We start from the raw sequence: 13,854 nt of genomic DNA, 5'->3' as shown, positions 1-13,854 counted from the left end.
GGATGAATACAGAGAGGACTGGCGAGACTTACATGAACTGATGCTAAGTGAAATGAGCAGAACCAGGAGATCATTATACACTTCGACAATGATATTGTATGAGGACATATTTTGATGGAAGTGGATTTCTTTGACAAAAAGACCTAACTGAGTTTAAATTGATAAATGACGGACAAAAGCAGCTACACCCAAAGAAAGAACACTGGGAAACGAATGTGAACTATCTGCATTTTTGTTTTTCTTCCCGGGTTATTTATACCTTCTGAATCCAATTCTCCCTATGCAACAAGAGAACTGTTCGGTTCTGCAAACATATATTGTATCTAGGATATACTGTAACATATCCAACATATAAAGGACTGCTTGCCATCTAGGGGAGGGGGTGGAGGGAGGGAGGGGAAAAAAATCGGAACAGAAACGAGTGCAAGGGATAATGTTGTAAAAAAAAATTACCCTGGCATGGATTCTGTCAATATAAAGTAATTATTAAATAAAAAATTTTTAAAAATGACCTTAGGCAATTTGATCCAACCCTTTAGCCCCTCCATGCATCTTGTAATTTACTATTTTTCCAATAGTATATGGGATATTCAGGGAGGGCTAGCATTCTGGGCTTCCCAAATCCTTTTCAGGGCTGTTCATTCACCTGTCTTCCAACTCTCAACTGTAGCCTTAATAAGTAGGATGTGCTAAGTAGCTCTATCCTGTTAAAAATCATCTTGACAAGTTAAGACAGGTTGAGAATAGTTGACAGGTCTCAAATCCATTTGTGAATTAGGGGGATATCTACCCCAAACATGTGAAGACACCTTGCAATGGAATGAGCAAAAGAGAACAACTTCTTCCAACAACCACAAAGGAAGCTGAAGCAGGCACTATGGAACAATTAGAACTTGGTCAGATATCAAAGATGCTGAGGTCATCTACTGAGTCCCAGGTCTTCAGCCATCTTGACTTTTGTCTTTCATTTGGACTTGGATGACTGTAAAACAGAGTAAAGTTGATGACTTTGTGAAGCTCTGCCCCACTTAATTCAATTCAAGTAAAGACTTCATTTGTGATATCACTGATTCCTTTGAAAATCAAGGTTGAACAATTAACAACTCAGGGAATGGAGACTTCATGTATGTAAACACCTGTTTGCATAATGGCACACGATTTTATTTTGGAAATAATAGTTTTATGGATTAAAATGTATTTAGGTAGAATTCAAATATACAAAAAGACCCCAAATTCTTATTAGTTTAAATCTTAATACAATGTCATTCAAAGAAAAAATATTTTAAAATATATACAAACAAATACACAAAGCTTTGGACAGCAGGTAGCTTTAAAAATTATTGTCATTCATAAATATATTGTTGATGGAGTTGTGAACTGATCCAACCATTCTGGAAAGAAATTTGGAACTACGCCCAAAGGGCTATAAAACTCTGTATATCTTTTGATCCAGCAGTGTCTCTACTGAGTCTGTATCCCAAAGAAATCATAAAAGAGGGAAAAGGATCTATATGGGCAAAAATATTTATAACAACCCTTTTTGCAGTATTCAGGAACTGAAAATTGAGTGGATACCCATCATTTGAGTAATGGCTGAATAAGTTATGATATTTGAATGTAATGGAATATTATTGTTCTATAAGAAATGATAAGCAGGCTGATTTCAGAAAAGTCTGGAAAAACTTACATGAACTGATTCTGTGAGGTCAGTAGAACCAAGAGAACATTGTATACAACAAAAAGGTTATGTAATGATCAATTTTCATGGACTTGGTTCTTTTCAACAATGAGGTAATTCAAGGTAATTCCAAAAGACTTGTGATGGAAAGTGCCATTCACATTCAGAGAGAAAACTATGAAAACTGAAGGTGGATCAAAAGAATAGTATTTTTGTCTTTGTTGTTTTGGTTGTTTGTTTACATGCTTTTTTTTTTTTTTTTCTTTTTGATCTGATTTTTCTTGGGTAAATATATGGAAATATATTTAGAAGAACTGCACATATTTAACTTATTGGATTGCTTGCTCTGTAGGGGAGGGAAGAGAAGGAGGGAGAAAAATTTGGAACACAAGGTTTTCAAAGATGAATGTTTGCATGTAAATGGAAAAATGAAAAAGAAAAAAAGAATATTAATGTCATTTTGCCAAATAAACAATCATTTTCTAGGGACGCATTTATGCTATTTTAAGGTAAAGAAAACTTACAGGGTACAAAAACTCTTCACCATCTACTTCACATTTTGCCTTCAAAAACTTTTTCACATTTCATATTGCATTGCGAATATATGTGAAAATGCTTTGAAAGTGCACTAAAATGTTTGTCTAAATTTATCTTGAGAAGTAAGCTTGAAATGTGTAATGTATTACAAACCCAAACTCAAACATTTTTTAACAAAATAATTATTTAAAAATTCATACTATGCTCACCCCAAATGGCTATGAAGTACAGAACAAAAGAAAACAGAAGTTTTGTGTTTTTACTTGCCAAGCTGTACCTTTAATATTTTGGCACTTGATGCCTATTTGAATAATTTTCTATCAGTAAGGAAAGTCTGAACGGTTTTGAAACCTCTTAACATTCAAAACTTTAATGGTCTATCATTTCCTAGGCATTCTTAATAATAAATTTATTTCTCACAATTTTATGAGAGATGAGAGAATTTAAAAGTGGCCCAAGATGAATCTTAAATGAAAATTGGTTGAGGATTTAAAGTCTACCAGTTGGTTCTTAAAAATGAATCTTAGCACATTGACCCCAGTGAGAGAGGTCTGATTTACAGAAAACTGCTTGAAGAATTTCTGGTTCTCTTTTTTATGATCTTTCCTAAAAACAGGTTTTGATAGAAAGAAATAGAATGAGAGTTGGCTACTCAGAGTGGTGGAAAAAGGACAATGAATGTCTTATTTTTAAATCTTTTTGAGTTCTTTGAAAGCTTTAATTTCCTTCTAAAGCTTTCCAGACAATCTGCTCAAATCTTTGGTGGTTCTTGCAGTAGGAGTATTATCTCTTTCTCTTGGAGATTTCATTTCACTTTCTTTTACCTATAACACAGGTACTAGAATCTTTTTAGTTTATTTGCTTTTTTCAATCATTCTGCTAATTTTTTCTGTAAGATTTTCTTGGAAATTATTTCCTTTTATCTTTTTATTTTTTTTTACTGGTCTTTTACTCATTTTCTACTATGCTGTTTTGAGGTGGTGATGGGAAACTTGTGTTTAGATGTTACCCCTCATTGAGTAATGTTGAGATAAGTGATGGTGGGGACTATAGGTGTGACATGTTGAATACAATGTTCTTTGCAGTAACTGCCTCACTCTTTTTCCTGCAACAAAGTGTTCTCTGGTGGTCTTGAAAGTTTATTTGAAAATAATGGTGATGTCAAAATAAAAGGCATAAATTTAAAAATTTTGAAAGGGATTAATTGGAATAGTGATGAAGACAAAATTAAAGTCATATAATTTCAGAATTAGAAAGGATTATCTGGTCCAACCTCTTCCTATTACAAATAAGAACACTTTATCATTTAGTGTTTTTTTTTCTTTTAATTAATGAGAACATGTTATCTCTCAATTTTTTGTCTATTGCTGATTATCATCTGGTGTTATAACAGAAGGAAGTTTTGATGCTCATGCTTAGGAGGCCATAGGAAGGATAGATAGCTTAATGAATTTTCATCCCCACACTGGCCCCTACTGGAACAACAAGATATTTGAGCAATTGGAAGATAAACTATATTCCCTGGTCAAGTAAGTTTGGCAATTTTCCTTTAGATCCCTGAGCCTTCTTTTCACAAACTCTGAAAATAATACTGGATTGTGAACAGAATATAGAATATGTAATGCTACTTATTGCAGCACAAATATATCTTTTAATTTCCCCTTTATCTTGGCCAAATTCTTTCCCATTGTCACTTGGTGATCTAGATTTATGCATGGGAGGAGCTTGTATATGACTGGGCAGCTGGCCAGATGTGTAAAAGAATGAGCCCAGAAAGCAAGATCATGTGTCCGTGAGAAATGGAGGGTGGAGCAGTGGGCTAGGCGGAGCATAGCTTCTGTCTGGTATCAGAGGAATAAGATTTCCATTGAAGCAGCCAGCTCCTGGGAGGGGCCCCCCCTCCTTTTTTTTTAAACCAGGTACAATGCCTATCTTGTAAGCAACACACACATGTATACACCGTGGAACAGTCCCTGGAAACGGCCAAAGAGACTCCATCTGGCAGATTCATCCAAGGCTGGAGAAAGCTATGGACAGATAAGGCAAAGGATATTGGGAATCATGAAGGTTGAGGCTACTCTGTTTCTTTAAGAAGTATGCTTGTGATTTCACGGACTGTAAGTAAATCCTGGCCCTTTTAAGAGTAACTTTGTGATGGGATCATTGCCTCAGGAATGTGGTTCAGGGTGTGTGCCTTAGAAAGTCCTATGAAAGGGGAAGTAGGATGGCTAAGGATGTGTATCATTCTACTTTGAGCATAAGATCCTTAGGCTTTTCGTAAATTATAATGGGACCCTTGGAAACGGAGATGAGAAATAGCAATTTCAGTTTCCAAATGGGAAGAAAGTTATCAGAGGACTTGGGAGTCACACATACATATACACACACACATTTCCCATAGCCTTTCTTTAGCTATTTCATATATAATACAGCATTCCCTAAAATCCTCGTGATTAATTAGTGGAGATAGATGCTTTTTCCCTCTGCTCCTCCAGGTAGGAAAATGGGCTTCTGCTTTCATTTACAGATCAAACTGTTAGAAAAAGCCCTAAGCAGCAAGATTCCTCAAGTAGCTTCTTGGACTTAGTGCCAGAGTCCGTGTACGTAGATGGGGTCCAAAAGCCCCAAGAGGGCACAACTTGGCAGCAAGCCGTAGAGGAGGCTGTGAGTACTGTCTGTAGAGGCTACCACTGGCTGTAGATAGAGATGCAAGTGAAACTTCAAGGCTAAGCTGGAGGTGGATAAGCAGGGCAATTGTGATGTCACAGCTTAGGCAGACAGGAGGTTATGATGTCAGAAAGGAAATGCCACCAAACAATCATAGGTTAGGTTGCCTGGAGGTGGGAAAAGTACTTGTCTGGGCAGATTCAATGCCTTTTTGCCAGGGGGAAGAAAGTCAGTAGGATTAGCAGGGCATATCTAGTTTCTGTGGTGGACTTCTATGGTTGGGTGAGACTACCCTACCGTGAGGATACCCACCCAGATTACAAAGGAATGGAAAAATTACCTGCCTCCCCACGTTGGGAGGTCTAACTATTCTCCGAACCATGTAGAAGAAAACTATATATATACCAAAAAAATCATATTCCTTTACCCCTATTCTTTTTAATGCAGAGAGAATTCATCATAGGAAGGTAGCCCCTATCTGTCTAGTCCAAGCTATAGAATATTCCTTTCCCTTTCCTGAGCATGTAGTCATCATCCATGATTTTAGGGTACAGGTATCTGGGGAATATGCAAGTGGAGAGAAAACAAGCTCAGAAGATCACTACTTACTCCCCCACCCTCCTGCCTCTCCAGATGCAGTGGCCTCCATGGCTATGATAAGCTTCCTGTTTGTGGCGGTGATGTATGTGGTCCAGCACCTGATTCTTGTCAGTGACCGGATGGACCTGGACACACTGTCCCGAAGCAGACAACTGGAGAAGGTAATGATCGAAGAGATGCGGCAGCTGGAGCTGGAGTTTGAAGAGAGAACTCGAGAGGAGGAGATGCAGCAGGCAATCTGGAAACCAATAGAAATTGAGGAAGAAAAACATGAAGAAATCAACGAGGAAAAAACCAGCAAGGAGAGCAACGTCTTATCGGAAGATTCGGAGAAGGCCTGGGCATTCCAATCGGAAGGTCCCAAAGGGCCGCTGGGCTGGATGCTGGGGAACCTGTGGAACGCAGGGCTTTTTGGTCTGTTTCTGCTCTTTGAACTTCTCCGGCAGAATATGCAACATGAGCCAGCTTTTGACTCCAGCAGTGATGAGGAAGAGGAGGAAACCACTGGGGAGACTGTTACTACCTGCAGTTGGCTGTCTGACTTTCCTAAGCAGGAAGACTTGGATTCCTTTTTTGAACAGAACCTCCAAAGCACCACCCGAGACCTGCCTAGTACTTGCGAATTTGTGGAGAGCTTTGTGGATGACTTGGTAGAAGCCTGTCAAGTGCTGGGCAGGAGGGAGATACACCCCCAGTTGGAGGACTGCCTGGGCATAGGTCCCGCCTTTGAGAAGTGGGGCATCGGCCAAGACGCTCACCGGTTTGAGGTGCTGGTGCCCATATCTGCCCCGCAAAGCAACTCGTTCCACCTAGACATGAGAACCGTGGAGTCTGGCCTCCTCCGCTGTGGCCGGGTGGTGGTGGAGTCCGAGTGCGTGTGCAAGCGAGAAAAGCTTCTGGGGGATGTGCTGTGTCTTGTCCACCACTGGGACCACACCAGTGGTGGCAAGCCCACCAACACCCTGAAGTCCAACTTCTGTACTGGCTCCAACCTGGATGTGTACAAGACCCTGTACTGGTTCCGAAGCATGTTGGGGAATGCCTGGGCCCTCGTGGCCCACAAATACGACTTTAAGCTTAGCCTCCCTCCTTCCGTCACCTCCTGTAAACTGAGGCTGGACTACCGCTCAGGTCGGTTTCTCTTAATCAACTTGGTCCTGGCAGTGCAACGGGATGACTCTCTGGTGTATTTTGTGAGTCAGTCACCCGAACATGACAAGCTGACTAGCGTGGACTGGCCTGAGTCTTTTGCAGCCTGTGAGCACCTGTTCCTGAAGCTGGTTGGCCGATTTGCCCCAGAGAAGACTTGTCATCTCAAGTGCCTCCAGATCATTTCATACCTCCAGAGCCTCAAGGCCCCGCCCCACGGGCTACATCAACCCATTCTCACCCCTTACCACTTCAAGACTGCCCTCATGCACCTCTTGCTGCGGCTGCCTCTCACTGACTGGAAGCCCGAACTATTTCCCCAACGGCTCCAGGACATCCTCTGGTACCTTGGCCGTGGGCTACAGGAGAGATGTCTTTATCACTTCCTGATCGGAAACACCTTTCTACCCCTTACCATCCCAGTCCCCAAGAACTTTCGGAGTGCCAAGCCTGTCAATCTCTTTCGGCACCTCGAACTGGACTCTGCGGCACACTCAAAGGCAGTGACAGAGTTCCATGACCTTGTGACCCAGGTGAAATCTTTGCCCGGCTTACCACTATCTGGTAGGGTCATGTAAAGGCCATTAAAATGGGATTTCTGATTTTCTGGGCTCCCACAGCGTCTGTTTTTCAGATGTCTGGCAGTCAGTGCCAGTGCCTGTGCCTGCTGACTTCTCGTGAGGGTAGGGAACAGGAGAAGGCACTTGGTGAAATTACGGTATACCTTACCTAGCACTAACTAACCTAGGCTGTGACTTCTAAGTGTTTTTTTTTAACTGACATGATTCACAACATGATCAAAAGGAGACCAGGAATCCACAGGTACACATGACCACATCTTCTTTCAATTGAGATCTAGAAAGAAAACAGGCTCTGAGGAGTTACAAACATTTGTACTGAAAATGGGGGAGAGCCTGAGAGAATACCATTTTAGCCAGTTTCTATTTATGCACCTTACCTAGTTTTTCCTTTGAACTGATTCCCTTAGGCAAACAGATCTATCTAATTTGTATCAAAACTGATCATATTCTGCAAAGTGCTTTTTAACCATATAAAGCACTTAAGTAAATGAGACCTATTTGTTACTGGAATAATTCCTTGAGATCACTTTATTCCAAGCAAATGCTGTCAGGTTTTTTGATTTCAAATTCACAAATTTTAAGATCCAACTTTTCCTACCTGAGTGTTCCTTATCTTCAATATTTTTATTTTATTTTTTGCTTTTTTTTGCTAAGGCAATTGGGGTGAAGTGACTTGCCCAGGGTCACACAGCTAGGCAGTGTTAAGTGTCTGAGGAACTCGGGCCGGTGCTCTATCCATTGCGCCATCTTCAATATTTTTAAAATGCAACCAAGAAATAAAACATTTCCTTCTTTGTTGCGTTTTCCAGTTATGACTGTAAGTTTTCTAGCTATCATATCTTTGACATATCACCAGTCCTAACCAAATCATATATTAGCATTATTTCTTCAACATTGTTGTTAAAAGAATCAGAGGAAGGTCTCTTCACACTGGGGAGATCACATGCTCAAGAACATATGAATAGCTTGTGAGCTACATATGGAGGAAATACCCAAACTGTTGTTGAAGGTATAAGATTCTGAAGTTAATAATATACTGTATGGCTAAAGTAATTAACATATTTTAATTGATGCCATAGACAGCATCAGACTACTTTTCTAGTGCTTACAAGCAATAGAGACTACTTGAGGATCTTTTAAAAACAGAGTCACTAAGATTAATGACTGCTATGTAGTGTTATTATTGAAGAACATCTCTCTCAATTTCAAGAGATAACCAACAATTAAATCAATAATTGCTATAGAGTTAAGAACTCTCTACATGGAAAGAAACTTGAGTTTTTAATCTCTAGTACCCCTTATCTCTTCAAGACTGCCCTTATGCACCTCTGCTTTTCCTTAATTTGGTAATTCTTTTATTTTCTTTTTAAATTCAGACTGAAGAATGACCTAAACATTATAGGTTTTTCAAAGGTGAGGTCATAAGAAACCCAGGCTTGCTAACAAGAAAGTATTGGTTCTAAAGAGGTTATGGGTTTTCTTCAGCCTTTTGAAGCCTCAGGTATTAATTTATATAGGTTTGTGGGGAAAAGTATGAGGGTGGGGATCCTAGTCAGAGACTATACATGCTATTTCTTCCTCACTCTTATCATAAAATACTATCTGTGAAAATGTGGCTGATGTGTCATAAATACTATCACAGAGTGTCAGATGTTGTTTAGCTTCTCTGGGACTATCATTCCAGTAACACAAAATGGTTCAAAATATTTGCCAAAGTTCAATGCTAAGTCACATTGATCTTCGTAGTCCAGGGGGTGGCTCTTTTTTTTTATATGATACCTTCTGGGACATGCCATGAATTTCTTTGAAGTTGTGATAGTTTTATAATGGTGGGAGAAGTTTGTTATTTTTTTTAGGCATACACACACATACACTTGTTCTGTGGAGTTGAAAATAATTTGTCATGTTTTATTTTTGAACCAATAAAGTAAACTATTTTCTATACAAATCTGCCTCCTTTTTATACTAAACATATCAGGCCAACATTACACATGCCTAACTCGAAATACCACCAAGTACCTCCCAGCACATGTTGGCATTTCACAATGTACTTTATACCAGTTTGCCTTGTAGATTTCCTAATGGGTATGGCCAGGGGCCAAGAAAGAGCAAATATGAAAGTTAAACACAGAATATTGTTATTGTGCTATGAATAATTTCTTTGGTGCCACAAACACATAATCTTTGCAAAATTAAAAGGCCTAATTGACCACAAACAGTATTTATAAGAACTATTAAGCATCAGTCCATAGAGAAAGAATGAAACTGGTAGAGTATTTTAGGTGGTTATTTCCAGTGTTATAGGAGTCATGAAAGAGATTATAAAACTATGAGTGGGTGAAGGAAACAAAAGAAACAGTCAGCAAAGCTTGGGTGGAACAGAGGGTGTGGAAAAGGGGTATAGGAAAATAAAAAGATGAATAGAAGGACATAGTTACTAATAGTTTTAATGATACAGAGCATAGAGATTTCCATCACAAAAAACCCCAAAAGACCCTCCAAAACTTTTAAGGCTTAAAAGATTTATGTGTAGGACACAGAGTTATTCTTTTATGGGTGACTGGTTACAATTACATCTAGAAAAGTCACAAGGTGTTACTGGAAAGAACCTGGTAAGATTTGGTATCCAGTCAACATTTTCTGTCATTAATGAGGCAAGTCACTTAGCTCTTTTTTGTTTCAGTTCATCCATATAAAATGGGGATGATGCTCATTTTAATTTTGAAAAATATGTGGTTCATACACACTATAAGGGAGGGTAGTTATTATTTGGCAATCATGGGAGATGTGAATTGTTGGTTCTTAACCCATTGCTTAATGGAGCAGGAATTCCTCAATGCAGAAAACAAAAAAAATATTTGCTTGTAAACCAGGATGACTGCCAATGCACTTCCAAAGTTGTCTTATTACAGACTTAATGTTTTATGTCATGAAATAGCAATATCAAGTCAGACAAGGTTTAGAAGCCAAAAATGACACTGCATGTTATTTAAGGGCATAATATGCGTATTCTCCACCCAGGCTACGGACATTTCAAGGCTGAATTATTCCATTAGAAAGAGAAACTCCATTTGTGACTAAGGTAGGGTTTGCTGGAGACCTTTATGATATTTTTCTGATAGTCTAAAAAATATTTGTGGAGTTGCCCCTCTGCAAATTACTGCCTCTTTATTCAGAGGTACTTTGTTTCAGACATTAATAATGAACCATCATAATTACATTCTTTGTAACATATTCTAGCCCAACCAACATATTTGGAAAGATAACATGCAAACATGTGCAAACAGGTGTTTAGCTATACACACACAGATATAAATATATAGACATTGAACAATTATGTATAAGATATATATGTATACTAGAAAGACACATATAGGGAAGACAACAGGCACACAATTACATACCAACAATATAGCTTGCTATCTATAGGTATATATGTAGGTATACATATGTATATACAAACATAATATAGTTGTGTAGTGTGCCTTTATGGGGAGACAAACATACGGACATTGCAAACAGATTTGCATAGATATAAATATATAAAGAAAATGAGCAAACAATTATGTATAGAATACGTGTATACTACATAGACACAGGGGAGACAACATGCAATTACGAAAAAAATATATACATTTTTTTCTTCACATATAAGGGAGACTACATGCAAAATAAAAAAAAAATAAAGCATTGCAGAGGGACAAAAAGTGAGAAACAACATGTAATGAGAATATTGTACATTTGGGTATTGAATTCTTCTTAATCAGAGCTGCAACAATGATCAGTTAGGACAAGCAAAAGTATGGCCTTAGAATCTTGTGTTGTTTCATTTAACTCCATCATGAACACTTACTCAGGCTCTCCATAGGCTTCTCTAATACTATTCCAGTTTTCATCTACATATATGCTTTGCATTCAGTTCATCAGAGAACAATGTAGTAGGCTAGCAGGCAGTTCTAAGACTAGAAAAAAGTCTTGTCTTCTCCTAAGACAGTCAAGTGTCAAAACAGATTAACCAAATATCACACTCTCTAAACATGAATTACATTTTGGAAGAATTACTCTAAAAGGTAATTAAAGCAGAAAATCAAAATAGGTTTAGAAACCTATATACATATATAGGTTTAGAAATGTGTGTGTATATATATGTATGTGTGTGTGTGTGTGTGTTTAGAAAGCTAAGTGAATGTAGATGAGCAGTAAGGGAACTTAGAAGTAATCTCTCCAAACCCCTTATTTTATAAGTGGAAAAGAAAAATAAAGCCTGGAGAGAGAAATTTAAGCATTCTAGGAAAGCAACAAAGGATTCTCAGTCCTAAGCTTCTAGATTCCATTCATTTTGATCTCTTTACATCAAAGTCATGGCAGACAACTTAGAACTGCTTTTATTCAAACATTTATTTAGCATCTACTCTGTGCAGATATTAGTCATCAAGTCAATAAAAGGTTATTAAGCACCAAGTGCACTGTGCCATAATGTGTGAGAATGCAAAGAACTCACATTTTTATGGGGGAAAGAATATGCAAATTATGTACATATAATATACAGATAACATAAATACAAGGTCATCTAAAAGGAAAAGGCAGTTGCTGGGAGAAACCTAGAAAACCCTCTTGAAGAAATTCTGGATTTGAGCCAAGTCCTGAAGAAGGCCAGACACTAAGGGAGATGTAAAGTTTAGATAATATGAGATCTCTGCCCCTTAAGGAGTTTACAGACAAGCAGTGGGATTTGCAAAAGTTCTTGGCCAGGTGGAAAAGGGGGAAGAAGGTCAGGAACCTTCACAGAAATAATGCAACAGGGGTTCTTCATTTGGGATTTGTGGATAGATTTCAGAGGCCCCGTGAAATTAGATGGCAAAAAAGTTAAATTTTATTTTTCTTAATCTTTAATTGAAATTCACCATTTTTTAAATCTAAAAATATCAACACTTAGCACTGTGTTTAGCAATCTAATGAGTGCTTAATAAATGCTTATTGACTGAATTAAATTCCGAGTCCAGTCTTCATCATATCCCAGAGATCAATGACACAAAATAGGACCTCTAAGACCTCCTCCCCTTATAATTATTACACATTTCCCTCTTCTAGTTAATGAATCCCTCTTGCTTTTCCTGATCCCCCTTAATTCCAGTGCCTTCTCTTTGATTATTTCCAATTTATCATACATATGCATACATATATATGATAAATTGGAAAACTCAGATATATAAAAATTAACAATAGAGGGATTTTATATACGCACATATAGTTTGTTTATAATTGTTTGCATGTTATCTTTTCCTTTATATTTACAATATGTAGGTGGTATTTGTATTTCTTTACATGTAGTCTCCTTTATATATTTAGAAAGATATATAAATGTATTATCTTGTTAATTGCATATTGCCTCCTGTATCTATATAGTATACATATATATTTTCTACATAATTGCTCATTCTCTTATATATTTATATTTATGTATGTATATACAAATATCTGTTTGCCCATTTGCATGTTGTTTATCCATAAATGCACACTACATGTTTGGTGTCTATGTATACCTACCTATAGCTACCTATATTATTATGTAACTGTGTGAGTCTCCCCTATGTGTACTATGTAGTATACACACATATCTTATAATTGTTTACTCATTGTCTATATTCTGTGTGTATATGTACACACCTATTTGCACATGTTTGCATATTGTCTCCCCATAAATGCACACTACATTACATATGCAATACCTACATACATGCCTATAGCCATCTATATTGTTAGTAATTGTGTACGTCTCTTCTGTGTGTCTATATAGAATACACATACCTCTTATACATAATTGTTTGCTCATTGTCTATGTGTGTATAGATACACATCTGTACGTTTGCATGTTGCATGTGCATATAAATGCACACATTTCATGTTCATGTATACCTACAAATATATACTTAGAGCTTTACATATTGTTGGTATGTAGTGTGCATGTTGTCTCCCCTATAGGTCTATATAGTATACACATCTTATACATAATTGTTTGCTCATTGTCTATGTGTGTATAGATACACATCTGTACGTTTGCATGTTGTCTCCCCATAAATGCACACACTTTATGTTCATGTATACCTACAAATATATACAGCTTTACATATTGTTGGTATGTAGTGTGCATGTTGTCTCCCCTATAGGTCTATATAGTATACACATCTTATACATGTTTGCTCATTGTCTATGTGTGTATAGATACACATCTGTACGTTTGCATGTTGTCTCCCCATAAATGCACACATTTCATGTTCATGTATACCTACAAATATATACAGCTTTACATATTGTTGGTATGTAGTGTGCATGTTGTCTCCCCTATATGTCTATATAGTATACACATCTTATACATGTTTGCTCATTGTCTATGTGTGTATAGATACACACCTGTACGTTTGCATGTTGTCTCCCCATAAATGCACACACTTTATGTTCATGTATACCTACAAATATATACAGCTTTACATATTGTTGGTATGTAGTGTGCATGTTGTCTCCCCTATAGGTCTATATAGTATACACATCTTATACATAATTGTTTGCTCATTGTCTCTCTGTATCTCTGTGCACGTTTGTACAGGTGTGCATGTTCTCCTCACATAGACACTCTACATTTCA

At 37.6% G+C, this 13,854-nt stretch overlaps 1 protein-coding gene across 1 annotated transcript; it reads left to right on the top strand.

Moving 5' to 3' along the window:
* The first annotated feature begins 4,162 nt into the window (after positions 1-4,162).
* Positions 4,163-9,160, top strand: ITPRIPL1 (ITPRIP like 1). Its single transcript, XM_051975759.1, has 2 exons — positions 4,163-4,332; positions 5,516-9,160. Exon 2 carries the CDS (start codon positions 5,530-5,532, stop codon positions 7,207-7,209), a length of 1,680 nt encoding a protein of 559 aa, XP_051831719.1. The 5' UTR covers positions 4,163-4,332; positions 5,516-5,529; the 3' UTR covers positions 7,210-9,160.
* Positions 9,161-13,854: the final 4,694 nt, after the last annotated feature.

The sequence above is a fragment of the Antechinus flavipes genome, chromosome 2, assembly GCF_016432865.1.
Source record: "Antechinus flavipes isolate AdamAnt ecotype Samford, QLD, Australia chromosome 2, AdamAnt_v2, whole genome shotgun sequence".
NCBI lineage: Eukaryota > Metazoa > Chordata > Mammalia > Dasyuromorphia > Dasyuridae > Antechinus > Antechinus flavipes.
The sequence above is the reverse complement of the archived record's forward strand: the minus strand, read 5'-3'. Positions and strand labels throughout refer to the sequence as shown.

Coding starts and splice junctions, on each gene's coding strand:
- ITPRIPL1 (XM_051975759.1), top strand. CDS start 5,530: ATGGCTATGATAAGCTTCCTGTTTGTGGCGGTGATGTATGTGGTCCAG.